The 18,010-nt window shown below is 31.5% G+C and overlaps 1 protein-coding gene across 1 annotated transcript; it reads left to right on the top strand.

The window, feature by feature from the left end:
* Positions 1-4,644: 4,644 nt before the first annotated feature.
* LOC134712365 (NF-kappa-B inhibitor cactus-like) lies at positions 4,645-8,447 on the top strand. Its single transcript, XM_063573841.1, has 5 exons — positions 4,645-5,174; positions 6,078-6,430; positions 6,886-6,974; positions 7,209-7,448; positions 7,919-8,447. The coding sequence occupies exons 1-5, from the start codon at positions 4,774-4,776 to the stop codon at positions 7,925-7,927; spliced, it is 1,092 nt and encodes a 363-aa protein (XP_063429911.1). The 5' UTR covers positions 4,645-4,773; the 3' UTR covers positions 7,928-8,447.
* The last annotated feature ends 9,563 nt before the right edge of the window (positions 8,448-18,010 follow it).

Genomic DNA, 18,010 nt, shown 5'->3' with positions numbered 1-18,010 from the left:
GAAAAGATGAATTTATTACCACATGTAACGCTTTTTGATTCATTTGTTAAACCTATTCTGTTATATAGCAGTGAAGTATGGGCTACTACTAGTTTAGTGAAACAAAACACTACCATCGAGTCAAACTATGCAAACTTCAGGCCAAATAAAATTCAAATAAAATTTGCTAAATTTTTATTGGGTGTTAATAAAGGTGCTGTTACTTTCGGAGTTATGTTTATTCCCACTTTCATTGTCAGCCCTTAAAATACAATTAATTTCTGGCATCATATCAGTAATATCGAAAGTGAGAGTATGGTAAAGAAAGCATACAATGAAAACTTAAACTTTCCTAATGGTTTCTGTAATAAATTAAAAGTGTTATTAGGCAAACTTGGTTTTCAGCATATCTGGGAAAATCAAAATACTATGTCAAAGAAAAAAAAATCATTTCAAAAGAAATAAGAAGAGGAGTTCATAAAATACTGGAAACAAGCTCGTTTTTGTGACTCTATTAATGGTAATAGACATGGTAATAAACTAAGAACATATCGCAAAGTTAAAAATAATTTTGAATTAGAAAAATATCTTCTACTGGACCTTAACAAAAGTTGTTTTTAAAATGGTAAAAATCAGAATAAGTAATAGCAAATTACTAATAGAAGTTGGTAGGTATACTAGAACACCTTTAGAACAGAGAATTTGTCAACTTTGCAAGGATGAAGTTGAAGATAAGTTCCATTTCCTCATTCAATATAAAAGCGTTAGAATTTAAAATAGAAATATACTCTTTTCTAATTTAAGGTCAAGGAACAGTGAATGGGCTATGTCACAGATTTTGCTAAAAAAAATGCATACAACCTTGGCTCGTTGAACTACACCTGAAAATCGAAAAAATAATACATTAATCTCTTTTATTATCTGAAAAATTGCAGATTGATTTCTTTTAATATGGGTGAATATTTGTATAGAAAGCACATAAAATCAGCGATCTTAAAAACCTTCTTAAATTTGTGTTAAAATCGCCAAATCTCTCATTCTACTCCATAGATTTTTCTTAAAAAACTATATATTGTTGACACCTAGATTTCTGTTTTAATGATATAAAATAAGCATAGGGTCACCGACTTCGTTTTTTGTCTAATAATCAATTTGTTACCTTGTTGATAGTGAAAAACGTCAAAAATCAACGTTTTACGGCCTGCAATGCGATAACGTTACTATTATTTTGACGTTTTGTTGGATTTTTTCACAAAGAACGCAACTTTGAATGATGTATACTGTTAAAACGAAGTCGGTGACCCTATCTTTATTTTGCATCATTATAACGGAAATTTTTGTATCAACAAACATAGTTTTTTAAGAAAAGTCTATGCATGGAGTAGAATTAGAGATTTGGCAATTTTAAGACAAATTTTAGAAGGGTTTTCGCCGATTTTATGTGCTTTCTATACAAATGTAAACCCATTTTGTAAGTATTCAATCAGTAATATTTCAAATGATAATTGAGATAAATGCATTATTATTTCGATTTTCAGTTGAAGTTCATCGAGCCAGAGTTGTATGCCAAATTTTACTGAAATCTAAGACATAGCCCATTTGCTGTAACTTGGCCTTAAGGTGGTACCTAACACTACAGGGAGATAACTCTGTAAAGTCAGCTAAACGTTTTAATTACGTTGTGTTGTAAAGGGAATATTAAGCTTCTCAATGATCAAAATTGATGTTTGTCAAACTGCTATATAGAAGAAGAAGAAGAAGATGCTTTATTTCCATAAAATGGGCTCACAAGGAGCATAATATAATATCATTGTAATATAATATTCTTTTACAAATATAATAAACAACACAAGTTACAAACACAAATAAGAAACAACAGTTATCACATATTAGTATATATATAAAACCTTTGTCTCAGGCACACCTCTGGAAAGTAACAAAAAAGAATACTGCGAGTAGTCTAAATATATCTAGCTGAACTGCAAGAGGCACCTAGGGACGGTGCTATATGGCATGGAGGGTGCATATTAAAATGTGTTTCGGGACATTAATGATATGGTAAGATATTGTAAGAAGTTGCACATAAATGGTATGTCATCCTCGTGCCTGGTGCAGAGGAGTCAGTACTATTTAAAGTGACACAACTGCAAGAGGCACCAAGGGACAATGCTAATTGACATGCCAAAGTGCACAAATTACAAAAAAGATAAAATATTACCAGTTTAATAAAAAAAATAATAATATCGCAAACAAGAAGGTAATAGAACTTGTACGATGTGTCCTGTACCCCACCATGCCAACCTTGTGCCTAGTGCAGAAAGCCTGATTAAATATTTATCTTTAAAGTTATATTTTATCTTCATCAATTAACTCACAGACAGATATCAAAATATCAAGATTCTCTACATTAAGAAGCCATATCAGTTTTTGACTAGGAATCAAATGCTTAAAGTTTGGGCATAGTAAGTCAATAGTGGAATTCAAATAATTTCTCTTATCTTGTGATGATGTACATGAGAATAAAAAATGTTTTTCATCATCAACTTCATTTGAGGTGCACCTGATATATAACCAGTGTAATTTTTCTGACAAAATGGTTAGTTCAAAATTTTTAAATTTTTTATATTTTTGTTCAAGGTTCAAAGTAAATACATTTTCAAAATTTTATGAAAATTAAACGAGCCATGTTAATTTTAGTGAAAGTGTTGGGTACCACCTTAAGTGATATAGTTCCATCTTTTGTTAATATGTGTAAACAAGATAAGTTTAGTTTCATTTGAAAAGTAATGATACGGACATTAGTACTGTAAGTGCTGCTAGAATAAGCGATATGTATAATTTGAACATTCATTTAAAGCAAACATAATGTTGTTAAGAGCTTTAATAGTATTACAGCTGATTGTAATAGCTTGAATTAATAATATTGTATGAATAACACCTCCACGCAATGTAAATATAAAATATGTATCTCTTATCATTGAGAAAAAATGTTGTTGTTTTCCGGGGGTTTTGTTTGTTTGTTTGTTTGTTTGTTTATATTTGTATTTGTATTTTGTAAAAATGTCGGCTGATATCATTTCTGTATAGGAATTTACACCAATAAAACTATTTGATTTACAGCAGCTGCATTAACAGTGCGACATTTAAATTAAAATAAAATATCAGACACAATAATTTTACAATAAATGCACATTATATTTCTAACTTGTTTAATAAGCCTAAATTTAAAGCTTTAAAGCACAATCCTATTAATCTAGCTTTTCGAAACCATCTGCAAATGGAATCATTTTTCTACAAGTGATATTTGTTGTTTCGCTTGAGACGGTAGTCGCAGAAAGCGAGACATAGGCGTTGTTTTTCTGTCAATGGAGTGGGATACGTCAACAGTTGATCAGTTTTCTGCTTTTAAAGTTAGTCTAACGGGAACTACTTGTGATAGATCAATATTTTCTATACAGTTGTATACTAGTAACTATCAGTATTTCGAGGCCTTGTCCCATAGGTCGAGGTCCATTGACTTTGACAAAATAACAATTTTCATTTTTTTCTCAAGTCAGTTAAATAGGAACTACGTGTGATAGATCAAAGATATGTTCAACAAAGTTGCATAACTATCAGTAAACATCAGTTTGGTGACTATGTCACGACCCTGCAACCTAGGTCATAGTGCAGCGACTTTGACTGTTGCAATCATTGCTGTCTATCAGATTGTCTTTTTTTCGAATTTTCTGCGGAAAGGCGGGACATATTTCTCTGTCAACAGTTTATTGTTTCAAACTTAACTTTGTCTGTACCTTAATTTGTACAGTGGGGTATCTCTTAAACGTAACCATTAGAAAATTCACTCTTAGTTTTAACATATTTATTTATAAAGTGGGAAACAAGTTATTGCAACTTAGATTAATCCCTTTCCCTTTCCACTTTGCGGGTGCAAGTGCTTCCTTGAAGCGGCATTAGCCTCCACTTTTTCGAGAGAAAAAAATTAAAGGAAAATATAATTAAAAAAGTAGAAAATTTGCCTGTTGATTGATTACCAACAGAAAGCTGAGATTAATCAAAATCTCATTTTTTCCCCTGTAGTTTGTGTAGTAATTGCCGATTTCAATTTAAACATGTATATAATACTGTTGGGGCTCGGGTTCTATAAAACTACACATGAGGACTTAAGCAGAGTTGTAACGATTCTATGTTCACGTGCACAGTCTACTTTTGACTATCAATTCAGCGTATAGAAATGTTAAGTTAGTATTGAAGGAAGATATAAGATATGTAGTTTCAAAGAACTTCCGCGTATAGCAAATGTATATTTACTAACAACGAATACTCGAAATTTTCATATTTTTCTAAGAAAGATAATTAACCGATTCAGTAATTTCTAAATTAATTTTGAAATGTGATATGCGAATACTTGCAATCTTATAAGTATTTTTATTGAAAGAGAATCTCAGGTAAATTTCCAGTCAAAATTTAGTTTTGAGTTGACTCAGTAAAAAGTTCAAGTTTTCTCATGAATATTTTGGTAATTCAAATTTGTATTTTCAGCAAATTTTCTGAGATAGAATAAAGAGAAATTTGCGAAGTCCGAACCGCATTTATTTCCTCGATATACTAGCTTGCGCATAACTGGGGATTCCCCGTGTTCTATTTTTACTCCACCTTTGAACCAGCTGACAGTGAGAATTGGGAATTTCCAAATAAACCCCAGCGAAAATTTCTGTCCTTTCCTTATTGTAAGCTGTTTTTTCAAGTTGGTTGTTTTTGTGCGAAGAATAATCAACGAATAAGCTCGGTAAAATGGATAATAAGTTTAAAGAAGACTTTGAGTTAGAGTTAGATTCTGACGATGTGGAAGTCGATTGTGCTATGATTGAACCTGTACATCCGATACCCCCTGCGGATTTATCAAAAGAACTACCAACAAAGGACATTCGTTATACAAGCATAGAAAGTGGATATGGTTCAGTAACATCTTATAATTCTGCATGTGATTCTGGACTTATTGATGAGTTTGCAAATTTAAAATTAGCACAAATCAAAGAGACTGTAGAACCTTCAAAACCATGTGATTTATATGACGAACCCAAAGAAAAAGATATCGATGGATTAAGACCAGATCAACCAGCAACAAAACCAGAATATAGTGAAAATGAAGAACTTTTATTGGAAATCTTCAAACCGGATAAGGATGGCGACTCGTAAGTGGATATTTTATGATACAAACATCCGTGTTGATAACAGTGTCAAATGTAATTTAAGTCACATATTAAATGATATGTTTAGCCGAAAATGTAATAATAAAGATTATGCAAAAAATGTAAAATTCCCAACTGTATTGCTTTGTTATCTCGTATGTCATATTGAAAATTCCCAATTATCGATTTTTTTAATTTGTTTGACCTAGTTGCGTGGCAATGGTCATGCGCAGTATAGATATCATACATGGGTTCGATGATGGAATTTTATATTAGTCATTTTTAATACAAAATTTGGCGGGAGTGTCATGAAAACCGCGTAGAAAGTCACAAACTAGCATGAGGTGTAGTTTTATACCGGGTGACCTATGAATCTTGATATTTAAAATTAATAAAAATAAATGAAGACTAGATGACAACCTTAATTACTGTATATAATGTAGATTTAGAAATAATTTAAAAAAATATTACTTATCCTAATTAACTTTTCATGATAAGATTTCTAGAGGCGGATTTAGGGGTGTCCCTCCCCATTTGTTGAAAAAAAAAATGATTGATTATATTTAGAGATTTACTGAGCTGTTTTGAATTGGTAAATATAGTTGGAACCACAGGAACTTGTTTCTATCCATAGGAAGGTCGACTATCCATATAAATCGACCTTCCTTTGGATAGAAACAAGTGCATGTGGTTGGAACACCCCCTTATTATCCTGGGTTTTGGACCCCCTTTTAGAATGAACACATTTTTTTTTATTGATAATCTTATTAAAATATTCACAGACATGTTCTGTCTTTATACACAACCAAAGGTACTATAAGTTGTATACCTTACAATATCATAGAGGTTTTACATCTATGGTCTATATTATTAATAAATATATATTCTGCAATATTTATTTTCCAGGCAGCTACACATGGCAATCATCCAGTTGTTAGCACCTATAGCTCTCTACTTTATAAATCTAGTTCCAAGTCATCACTGGCTTAACCTTCCAAACAATCTTTTGCAAGTTCCTCTTCATCTAGCAACAATAACTCGACAGACTGTGATCGTTAGGAAATTAATGACAGCGGGAGCTGAGATCGTAGCCCGTGACTACAAAGGAGACACACCCTTACACATCGCCTGTCGAGAGGGATTTGACGATGTTGCAAAAATTCTTTTGACGCCAATACAATACAATGAAACTGGTGAAATACGATACGAAATGGAACAACAAAAAGTACCTCAGGACACACAGCTAATGAATTATAATGGTAAGACTGCAATGTTTAAAGTTTGTTTTATTTTTAAATCAAATATTTTTTTATTTTTTTTTGTAATAGTTTATTACAAACACGTATAGGTGTTGTCATGTCTCTTATGTAAATGTCTCCCTTCTACATAATACTGTACTGGTAGACATAGCGCTTGAGTTATTAATAATATAAAAAAGAAATTAATAAAATCTATCCAACGGATGGGGAGGGTGGGTACTTTATTGGACTTTCCCCACCAATCATCTAAGTATTCTTCTTCGACCAATTTCAATGTGGAATTACATATAGATGCAAATTGATAGATGGTTTAAACGTTAAAGTAGTTTCTTTAAAGTCAAAGTTATGAAGATATACAATTTTTAGTATGAAATTGTGTATTTTGATGTGACTTTTTTAAAAACATTTTTTCATAATATTTATCAAATCTTAATGTAACTTTTCATCTTTTACAGGTCAGTCTTGTTTACATTTGGCCGCAGAAAGATGTCATTTACCGATTCTACGATTGTTATTACAGAATAATGCTGATATAAATATCAAGGTGAGTAATGCTTTTAAAGAACAAATCTTTTACTTCCTTGAGTGAGAAGTTAAATCAGCCTAAGACTATGTAGGGTTTTCTTTTTAAACGTCTCAGTATCAGTTACCTTTATATCAAGGACGTAGAAAAGGAAGTTACTTATATATATAGGGGAATTATCATTCAATACATGTATTAAAAGAAACTACAATTTTTTTATGATGTAGAATAAATGTATTTATTGCTATTTTTCAGGATGGTAAATGTGGGAAAACTATTTTACATTATGCAGCAGAGACCAGGAATAGTGTTCTTTTAGAGTTCCTGTTACAGCATCTTAATATAATTGATTTAAATGCTACAACTTATGGAGGATTGACAGCCGTTCAATTGGCCGATGGGCGTGACTTTAGTGATATTGTTTCAACACTAAGGAGGAATGGAGCCATTTATACGCCCTTACCTGTGGAGGAAAATGATAGTGACGAAGAGATGGTTAGTATTAATTACTTCCGTTAGTATTAGATTACAGATGATTTACAGTCACTAATGATTTATTAAACTTTAAGTTAAGTCTTGGAAATTATAGTTGAAAAGTTTAAAAATCCTGGAAAATGTTTTTTCTTGAAAGTAGGTAACTGATTGTCATTGCCCGAGGAAATAAATCTTGAGTTTATCTATGAAACAAGGAGATTTAAAGTATACCTCAAGAAGACAGCATCTTATTAAACGACAACATAAAAAAAAATGTTTTCAATCAGTAAAATCATCTCAATTCAAGAAAAATGGTGAATAAATTAGAAGTCTCTCAAAATAATAGACACGAGATTTTTGCCAATTTATTTACTGTACATACTTACTAGTGAAAGAAGCAAGAACACTTACTTTAGTCAAGCCCCTGTGCTTTTAAGATGCTGGTGTCGATGAGTATTATTTCTAACCAAAGAAATGTTTTCTTTTTTCAGAACGAGTAAGCCCTTCATAGCAACTTGAGCAGATATGTGGCCTACAAAAATGTGCAACCTGAAGCACCAGTACCCAGCTGGAACGGTACAATCTTTGATCCAAGAGTTATGATGCTATATCTGCATTCAATGTTTCAGAAATTTTGACAATTTCCAGAAATAAATCAGAAACTATTTCATCATGGATATAAAGAAGAAAAAGAGGAGTCCAGAACTGTATTAAAAATACTTTTAATTCGTTTGGTTGTAAGGCAGCAAATAAATAAAATATATATGTGATTACATATTTGTTATGGAATAACCAAGAGTGGTTGTATAATATGCAGGGGATGTCTGTGTTCCTTTTAATTTTGTAAACATTTATCATTTCAGCGATGTAAGAAGTCTGATTTCTCTTGACATGACATATGAAATATATCAAGACATTTATTCTATTCTAGTAACAAATAAACATAAAGCATCAGTCATTTTGCTAAGTTATAAATATTAAGGTAGCAAAGGCCAACACATTAAAGTGATTAAAAGACAATTTATTGATCATTAATTATTTGTGTCTATACCTTTGCACATTGAGATGTTTTTTTCGAATGCAAGACAAAGGAAGTTGCAATTGCCAATTTCATGTGAATAAAATACATTAAAACTCAAGGTCACTTCATAGAGTTGTTTTGAAATCGACCTCAGTTAAGGTGGAATTAAACCAACAGAGATCTTATTGCCTACAGTTGGGGCCTTATTTGAAATAAATAATTCAATATAGGTGCTTTCACTCTAAAAGATATACACGTAATTAGTTGTTGGGAAACTGTTACTTGCTATTAATATATTTTTCAATCCGAAATTTACGAACTATAATAACTGGAAATTCCCTGAATTGATTATTTGTCCCATTTTCATTGTTACTCTAAAAATAACATTTTTAAGAAATCTGATCTTCTGTGAATTTCCGAGTTAATGAGTTTCAGTTTGATAAGATTTCCAAATCCACTCATTCTCTTGTTTATTTGTCAGGGTATAAGTTTATAAAAGATTATGATGTACATGTCAATGTTCATACGTTCCAAAAAAGACAGTTGGCACAACAAAGTTTACAACAGAAAATTAATAAACAAGCATACGTGAATGGGACAGCGTTACACACCATTATATAACAAGGTTTCCCATGCACCTTCACTTCAAAGTATAGCTTCTTTCACTGTATATTTTATTGAGTTGAGGAAGTACCTATATGCTCACCGAAAACTGTCAAGTCCTTTTACTAGTTTTTTAAATTGGAAACTTTGAATAGCACGAATGTCACCCTAAGTTTTGTTTTATTTCAAAATTCATATGTCCGAATACAACAAAATATAAGCTGCTGAACAGAACCATTTATTTACTTCTTGGTGTATAACTTTACGGGTAAGAAATCAATGAACATGAGGGAACCAGAGAGTACAGTAATTCACGATATCAAAGAACTTGCCACAAATGTTTTTTTTACCCTTTGTGGGAAGAAGTGTTATTTATTTCTCACTAAAATGACAGGCTGTAGAATTTAATACTGTAGCGTGTAATTAGTCTGGTATTCAAAAGTAACATACATGTATACTCATAGACTCAAATTGATATTCATCTAAATGCATCGCTGTTGGGACAAATTGAAACAATATTAAAATTTAAGAATACGTGAATGGGACAGCGTTACACACCATTATATGACAAGGTTTCCCACCTTCACTTCAAAGCAACACTTCTTTCACTGTATATTTTATTGAGTCGTGGAAGTACCTACATGCTCACCGAAAACTGTCCGTTTTTTTTTATTCCACCTGCATTCTAAAAGGATAAGGCTAACAAGGTTCCCTTCAGTCCAAACATGGCCTTGAATTTCAACTAGTAGCTTTCATAAAATTTTAAAATGACAATGATTTAGGTCTTGCAATGTAATGGATATATTTCCAAAGCCTTACTTCTTTTTTTAAAATAAATCTCTTCACAAGACTACGTTTGTGGCTTCGATATCATCACTTTTCGATATATTTTCAAAATACAATGAGTTTGTGCATTTGCCAGATCTTAAAACTTGAGGAAACCCTTGGCCGCCACTTTGGATCATAAATGTTGGATTTCACTAACAGTTACCACTAATGATATTGAATTCCTACATAGGCGGATTAAGAGGTATTTTTAGCCCCCCCCCCCCTTTTTGAGGGAAAAAATGGTTGATTTAATAGGGAATCACTAATGCATGACTGGAGCTGGCCCCCTCTTTGGCAGTCAGTGGGCCCCCTCTTTTAAAAAATTCTGGATTCGCCACTGCAATAGACACATAAACATTATGGATTTTGTGTGTTTGCCAAAGTAAAATTGTATATGCGAATAACTGTTCAGAATTATTGAGAGAAAAACTGTCAAATAATGACTACTAGATAAGAGTCAATACCTCATTTTTTAGTATCAACAGGTACAAATACATCATAATTATTTTTATGTAAAATTTGTAGTATTATGACCCGATTAAAACAAACCTCAAAATATCAGGACAATTTTAGTGCTTCTTGTTCTTATTATTTTTGCAGCATTAGACATTAGGAGTTAAGTTTCTGTAACCAAATAAATTGTATCGATTTATTTCAAATATGTGTTATGAATTTGAATGAAAAATAAAAGGCTGAAAAAGTGATCATCGTACGAATTATTAAATCTGGGATTTTGTTGACATATATCAAATTTGTCTTCGAATGCATATTGCTAACACGCCTTCAATGGTACTGTATTTTGGTCTTGTCCGTGTTTTTCACTGTTCCCTCTGCCATCCACTTTCCTCAAGTCCTGATCTTCACTTTGACTCCTCGAATTTTAGCTTATTTGCTGTCCATCTACTTAGTAATCTGCCTTTTTTTGTGGCTTAATACTATTTCTTGTTCGCCGGAGTTATTGCATCTTAGTCCTCATAATAAACATGTACACGCTGCTGGAACTCATTGCTACATCAAGTCATTTTCTGAGACAGACAACGATCATCTTTCCAAAACTTCAACCTTTGACATATTGGAAAACCCATAATATATCCAAACCGTATATCTTCAAGGCTTGGAAAGCAAGTTTTGTCTACTTTTGTCAGTCAATATATCAACTGATGTTGTATTTCTTGTGTATCGACTGTTAATCAAAAGATCTCTGAAACTGAAGCATTTAGAGAAAATCTGATAATATACAGCAGAGGAAGATCTACAAATAAGTCAAACATGACCAAAATGGTCAATGGATCCGTTAAGGAGTTATTGCCCTTATAGACAATTTTTATAACAATATTTTATAATTATTTTGTAATCTTTTACATAAATCTTCTTCTCTGAAACTACTGAGACAAATTTAATCAAACGTGGCCACAACAATCATCATTAGGGTATCTTGTTTTCAAAATGTGTCTGCCAACCAACATACCTGTAATGGCTAGACATAGAACATAGGGGTAAACTGCAAGTTATGTCTAATATTTTTTAGCGATTATTAAACGAGCAAAATATTAAACGAGCAAAAATGCTCTACGAATTGCACATATACGTCAAAACTCTTAGACAACTTCTTAGGGAAGTAAATGACCAATTTTACCATTTTTTTAATATTTGCCTTTTATCATGAAAAAAAATATATTTAGGGAGAAACATTTGTTTTTTGGTTATGCCTTATATGATTATAATTATAAAAGATAAATAAACACTTTAAATCACAAAAATGACCGGCAAGACATTTTAGAAAGTCGAAATTTTGCTGATATAGTTAGCAGACTGTCACCCTCCAAGAAATGATTGCCCTTAAATGAGGATTTTTTTATCAGCCTCTTTTGTGTTTGACGCAAAAACTAGATAAGAAAGAGAGAAAGTAAACAGACTAAAAGATCAGAAATACAAGATCAACAAAGTAGTCATGAAGTCTATTCTCGTTTACATTGTTTGAGAGAGTCTTTTGTTTGATATGCACATAGACCAAAATGAGCGAAAGAGGCATAATAGTTTGCTGCGGAACCTTGAAAAAATCTTAATCTACGTGTACACAACACAAATATTATCTTTATTTTTATTATTCAATCATCATTTGGTAACTTTGTAATTTATGAGGTCTGTTCTCCCTGATTTTATTTCACAACAGGACCATTATCACAATATTCCAAACTTAACTAAATTTCTTTGTATCAAACCCTATTGCGCAAACTTGAACAACTTTAGCGGGAAAAAGATGTGGTATGATGGTCAATGAGAGAACTGTATCCACCAACCGAAACCAAGGGACAAGGATGTAGCCTTATGTTGTTTTTGATATCGTATAATCAAATCATGGATGCTTGGATTTGGACCGCAGAAACAATTTGCTAAATTCTGGCTATTTATAAATTGACTATTAAACTAAAAAAAGAAAAAGAAAAAGAGAGAAGAACGTTTAATATTACAAGAACAAAACCTTTATTGAAAATAGCCTTTTTCGGCAGATCTTTTTAGAGAACTTCAAGCAGAACAACATTGAAAAGTTTTGATGTTCCTAATGCAGTTCATTTTCTTACGACACAATGCATGTATATTGCACTTCTAATTATGAATATAAAATTAACAAATCATTAAACGATGACTAATAGCTTAAAAGTTTCCAAAATATAAAACTCTTAAACGTTGCCTTTAAATGGTTGTATTGAACAAACAACAACATTTATGCTTGATTACTAAACGATAACTAACACCCAACTACAAAACACACACGGATAAAAATAGAGCCGAATCATTTTACATATGGAAACATATCTCTTTTTTATATGATTAATGTACACACACTCATATATCTATAATATATATATATGTATAATATACTAGTAATACGTCTAGATATTAGTCAACGATCTTTCTTAAGAGTGCACTGGATCGTTATGAGTAACGTTATTGTACACAATTAATATATTTGATATACGCCTAAAAGTTGTATGACACAGCACCAATATAAAACTGGAGGCTCTAAAGAGTATCACTTACCTTGGTCTATATGCGTATTCAACACAGAACAATCTCCAACATTGCAGACAAGAATACACTATATCACAAAACTCTCTGTTTTGTTGATCTTTTAATTCGTATCATTTTGTCCGTTTGGTTTCTATATATCTTTTAAGTAAGTGTTGCTCAAATCACAAAAGAGGGTTGACAAATCCTCATTTTATAATAAGGACAATCACTTCTATAAAGAGTGACAGTCTACAACTATATCGTCAAAGTTTGACTTTTTTTTTGTTTGCAGATCTTGGCTTGCTGATCATTTTTGTGATTTTTATCGTCAATTCATCATTATAAATTATATCATATAAGGGGAAACGAAAGGAAAGCAGCGATTTTCCATTTTAAAGGGGCATAACTCGATCTAAGGGCTTATTCTCATTTCGTCTTAGCTGTCAAAATTTATATATAAAATTAATCCCAGTTTGCCTTAGTACAAATTTTCAGGTACACAAGAATTAACTAAGGCGAAATGGGAGCTTCTGTAAACAATAAAATTAAGTTATGTTTTGTTTGTATTGCAATAAGTTGATATTTATTATTTTGATGTCAAATTCTACCATTGAATACTTTTTTTTAAAAAGGAATGATATATTTTTTCATTTTTTGTGTCCCACTTTTTATAGTTGCCTTTTTTTTTTATCCTGAAAGTGTTGTTTTTTTTACCCATGTGTTATATTTTGTAAATAAAGTCTTATTAGAGATGACAAATTGGATATGAACATTTCCAAAAGTTATAAAATCTTAACGCCGCCCCAGAAATTGAAGAAAATACAAAAATTCCAACTTTAAACCCGAATTATGTCGATAGGCTTAATGAAGATCTAAACAGAAGAATTTATATTGACGAAATTCTTAAGTGCATCAAAAACCTTAAAAATGATAAAGCATTTGGGATCTAAGGCGAAATGGGAACACACCGATCTAAGATGGTAAAAGGGACACCCATTAATGCAAAACTGATCTGTATTTGTCACAAAGTGGTAATAAACATTGTGTATAAGTTTCATAACACCAAACATTAAACCATCTCCACCGGTGTATGGTCATCTTGAATTTGGATTGGCATCAAATCTCGTATGACCTTCTATGGATCATTCTTTCAACAACCAATTCAGGTTATTTCATCGGATTTCCACCCTTATCGAAAATCAAGCCAAATGATTTTATTTTCTTGTAAGTATTCGTTTTCTTTCAAGAGATTAACAACAGAAACATGTATTAGAATTCAGACTATTCGGTGCTTCATTGAAAATGGATGCCCATGACCCTGGTTCAAATCAAATTGAAGTAAACATGTATTTGATACATCCCCCGTATATTATTATTCAAAGTAATATCAGCCAGCCCTGCATGATCTATTTTAATATCATGAGCTATTTGATCGTCTTGATTTGTTGACATGATTGTCATGTCATATGTTTATGCTCTTCAGTTGAAGGCAGTCTTTAATTGGAATAAAGCTGAGAATTACCTCATTTATCTCTCTCTACATTAGCAACTAACTGATGGTTTAACTTTAAAAAGGGGGGTATGGTTTTTTTCTGAGTCAGACTGTTTTGTTCGCACAATTTATTTAGTTTTTCAAATCTATAGATCAGATTATTTTTTAAATATTTAAAACTATAAGGTATGAGGAAAATCTGGAAACAGAATATTAGGCGTATTAGTGACTTTTGAATGACATCACTGCTACATTTATTGCTACGTCATTGAAACTACCTGTGCTTAGGATTTTTGGTTATTAATCTCATTTAAAAATAAACACAAAAGGAAATTTGAAGTTAGAATTTTAGTAAAAAGTTAGAGGGACAAATAAGGCAAGCGTTAATAAGGTCCTTATCGTACCATATACTCCTTCTTAGTATAAGATAAAATAACGAAAATACTGTAATCCGATGAAAATTCAAAAAGGGATATCCCAAATGATCAAATGACAGAATAAAAAGCCCAAACACATCAAACGAAAGGATAACAAATGTCATATTTCTGACTTAGAACATGCATTGTTTTGTATCTATTTATCTGTCTATCTAAATAGTTTCCGTAAACATAACATTTTTATTGACCCTAAAACGAGGAAGTATTTCACAGTGGGAACACACTTGACACCGATTACTAGTATTGTGGATATTTAAATATGTTACCAGGAATTAAGATAGAAGGTTAAAAAATTTCCATTTCTATATAATCATTTTCTGAAAAAAGTTGCTTCCCTCCAAATCATTTATTTAAATAATGTACAACAATAACTGTATTTCCCGCCCTGTTTTTTTTGACAAGGATCTTCCATATACGAAGGATTTTTTTTTACAATAATGGAAGCCTGAACGAGCATGTAAGATGCAGAATAATCAATGCACAATTTAACTTGACAAAAAATTCCAGTCCTCAGAATACATTAATAGTCACTAATGTATGATTTCCACTATGAACTTGGCACATGATTTATAATTAACCGATTTATCCTGGTCACTGCCGCATACATTTAGAAGAGTATATATGTCTCATGACGTGTTCCCTTTTGCTAAAATACAGAGTAAAACGATTTTGAAATTTGTTTAAAGGAGTAGGTCCGGTAGGGACCGATTTTGGCCTCAAATTTCAGGCCCTGACGAAAGATTTTGACCATTTTTTAAACACTTAAGTGTCTATTTCATTTGATTCAATTAGTTTATGTGAAAGATTTGAACTAATTTAGTCATTAAAAACGATCCGATTTAAGCTCAAATATGAAAAATATACCAAATATGCCGAAAAATGTCACTTTTTAGATCGTTTTTGTCAAAAATGAAAGTGGCCGCATCCGTGTTCATCCTCAAGCTTTATATATGTTATGTATTATCATCAAATACAACTTACATTGCAATATTAAGGATGAACACGAATGCGGCCACTTTCATTTTACACGGAAACTGTCTAAAATTAACTAAAATGCTAGAATTGTGAAGATTTCAGTAATTTAGCATGACTTAATGGTGCTAGTACCCGATATAATTTGTGCATTGTATTGTCAAAAAACAGTCCATATTTATGTAGCAGTAGCATTTTGCTATCCAATAAATAACTAAAAGTTTACATTTTAACAATTTTGTAAAGCAGCTATATTTTGGGGCCAAAAAGGGGTCTTACTGAACCTACTCCTTTATTAAAACATATACCTTTAAAAGAAAGAAAATCATACTTTGGGAGATTGTAATATTTTTCTATACGTGATATAGCTTGCAACCAAGTAGTATGATCCAAGAAAATGAGGTTATGGTCAGATAAACGATCATAAACCAAACGAGAAATACAGGTACATCTTTATTCTTACAAAAATGAGGTCAAGGTCAGATGTTACTGACGTTACTTGAAACACAGACATATACAGCTTACAATCCTTCCATACAACAAATATAGTTAGCCTATTGCTTTAAAGTTCAAGAAAACACTAAAACACATCAAGAGGCTGTCATAGTGACAGCAAACAGAATTTTCATGCAGAGGCGGAACCCTGAACAGTTGAGCAGTATGGGCACATCATTTAAGCTCAAAGCAGCTCCGAATTTGGATTGTTATTGACTATTTGACACAGTATAGGTTTGTGACCCAAAATGAATGTGGTCGAAGTACTGATAAATTTGGAATTGGACATTAACCTAGTATTATTGTCTAATTACAATATCCAAAATCTAAGTACAATCGTTAGAATAAGCATATATAAAAAAAACAATAAGAATTCATTGTTCCTGTCAAAGGGAAATAACCCAAAATTCATATTATCAACAACAACTACATCAATTAAATTTTTGATGAAAAGAAAAAAAAAAATTTTTAGGACCCTTTGGACCTCAATGTGGTATTATTTAATCTATAATCAAATAAAATACAGGTTTAGAATCAGCATTTCAATTTGTGTTGAAATAAACTCCTTAATTTTGGGCCCCAACTTGAAAACTAGGCGCAAAATCAGTTTTAACAGAATAACAAACAAACCTACCACAAAATTCTTCAAACAATTTACCAAAATATTTTTTTATCATTAACACAACTGTCATTTTAAAAATCTATAAAGTTATCTGTTATTATATTCAAAAGGTATAACCAGATGCTCTGCAGGGCTCAGCTTTATACGACAGCAGAGGTTGAACACTGAACGGTTGAGGAAATTATGGACACAACATTCAAGCTGGATTCAGCTCTAAATTTGGTTTGTGATTAAATAGTTGACACAGCATAGGTTTCTGACACAGAATGAATGTGGTCTAATGAACTTAAAAAAAAATTTGCCTTTGAGCAATTCACTATGCTGTTGAATATTAATCTTCTCAAAAAAATGTTTGAAGAAATTTTCTTTTTATTTATGAAATCTGAAATGAGAAAAATTTATCCCCTCCCCCCCCCAATTTTGTTTTCACATCATCCTTTCCCTTATTCCAAAATTGATCTCAATTCAAATTTCTAATGGAGTTTGCAACAATAACTGCTCATTTAAATACATCATACAATATTAAAATGTAAAAAAAAGTGCTTGTTATCACTGAATGGTAAAGATTTTGTTTTAATTTATCAGTTGGTAGTAAAAGTGAAAATACATTTTATATTGTATAAAACAATGATTTAAGTTGATTCAACTACTATTCTGGACAAAGAAAGATAACTCAAAATTTCAAAGAATATTGAAAATATCCTGCTATTGCACAAATATCTATTCTGGATAAAGAAAGATAACTCAAATTGAAAATTGATTGCTATTGCACAATAATGTGCAATTAGATATTTCTTGCTATTGCACAATACTGTCAATTGAAGATTTCTTGCTATTGAACAATACTGTGCAACTGAAAATTTCTTGCTATTGCACAATACTGTACAATTGAAGATTTCTTGCTATTGCTGAATACTGTGCAATTGAAAATTTCTTGCTATTGCACAATACTTAATATAATAATTTTGAATCCTGATTTGGACCAACTTGAAAACTTTGCTCATAATCAAAAATCTAATTACATGTTTAGATACAGCATATCACAGAAGGCCAAGATTTCAATTTTTGTTTAAATCAAACTTAGTTTAATTTTGGACCCTT

Source organism: Mytilus trossulus, chromosome 3, assembly GCF_036588685.1.
Source record: "Mytilus trossulus isolate FHL-02 chromosome 3, PNRI_Mtr1.1.1.hap1, whole genome shotgun sequence".
Taxonomy (NCBI): Eukaryota; Metazoa; Mollusca; class Bivalvia; order Mytilida; family Mytilidae; genus Mytilus; species Mytilus trossulus.
The sequence above is the reverse complement of the archived record's forward strand: the minus strand, read 5'-3'. Positions and strand labels throughout refer to the sequence as shown.

Excerpts from the sequence above, each read along its gene's own strand:
- LOC134712365 (XM_063573841.1), top strand. The coding sequence starts at position 4,774 with ATGGATAATAAGTTTAAAGAAGACTTTGAGTTAGAGTTAGATTCTGAC. Across the intron at positions 5,175-6,077 it reads CCGGATAAGGATGGCGACTC|GCAGCTACACATGGCAATCA; the intron begins GTAAGTGGATAT and ends TTTATTTTCCAG. Across the intron at positions 6,975-7,208 it reads ATGCTGATATAAATATCAAG|GATGGTAAATGTGGGAAAAC; the intron begins GTGAGTAATGCT and ends GCTATTTTTCAG.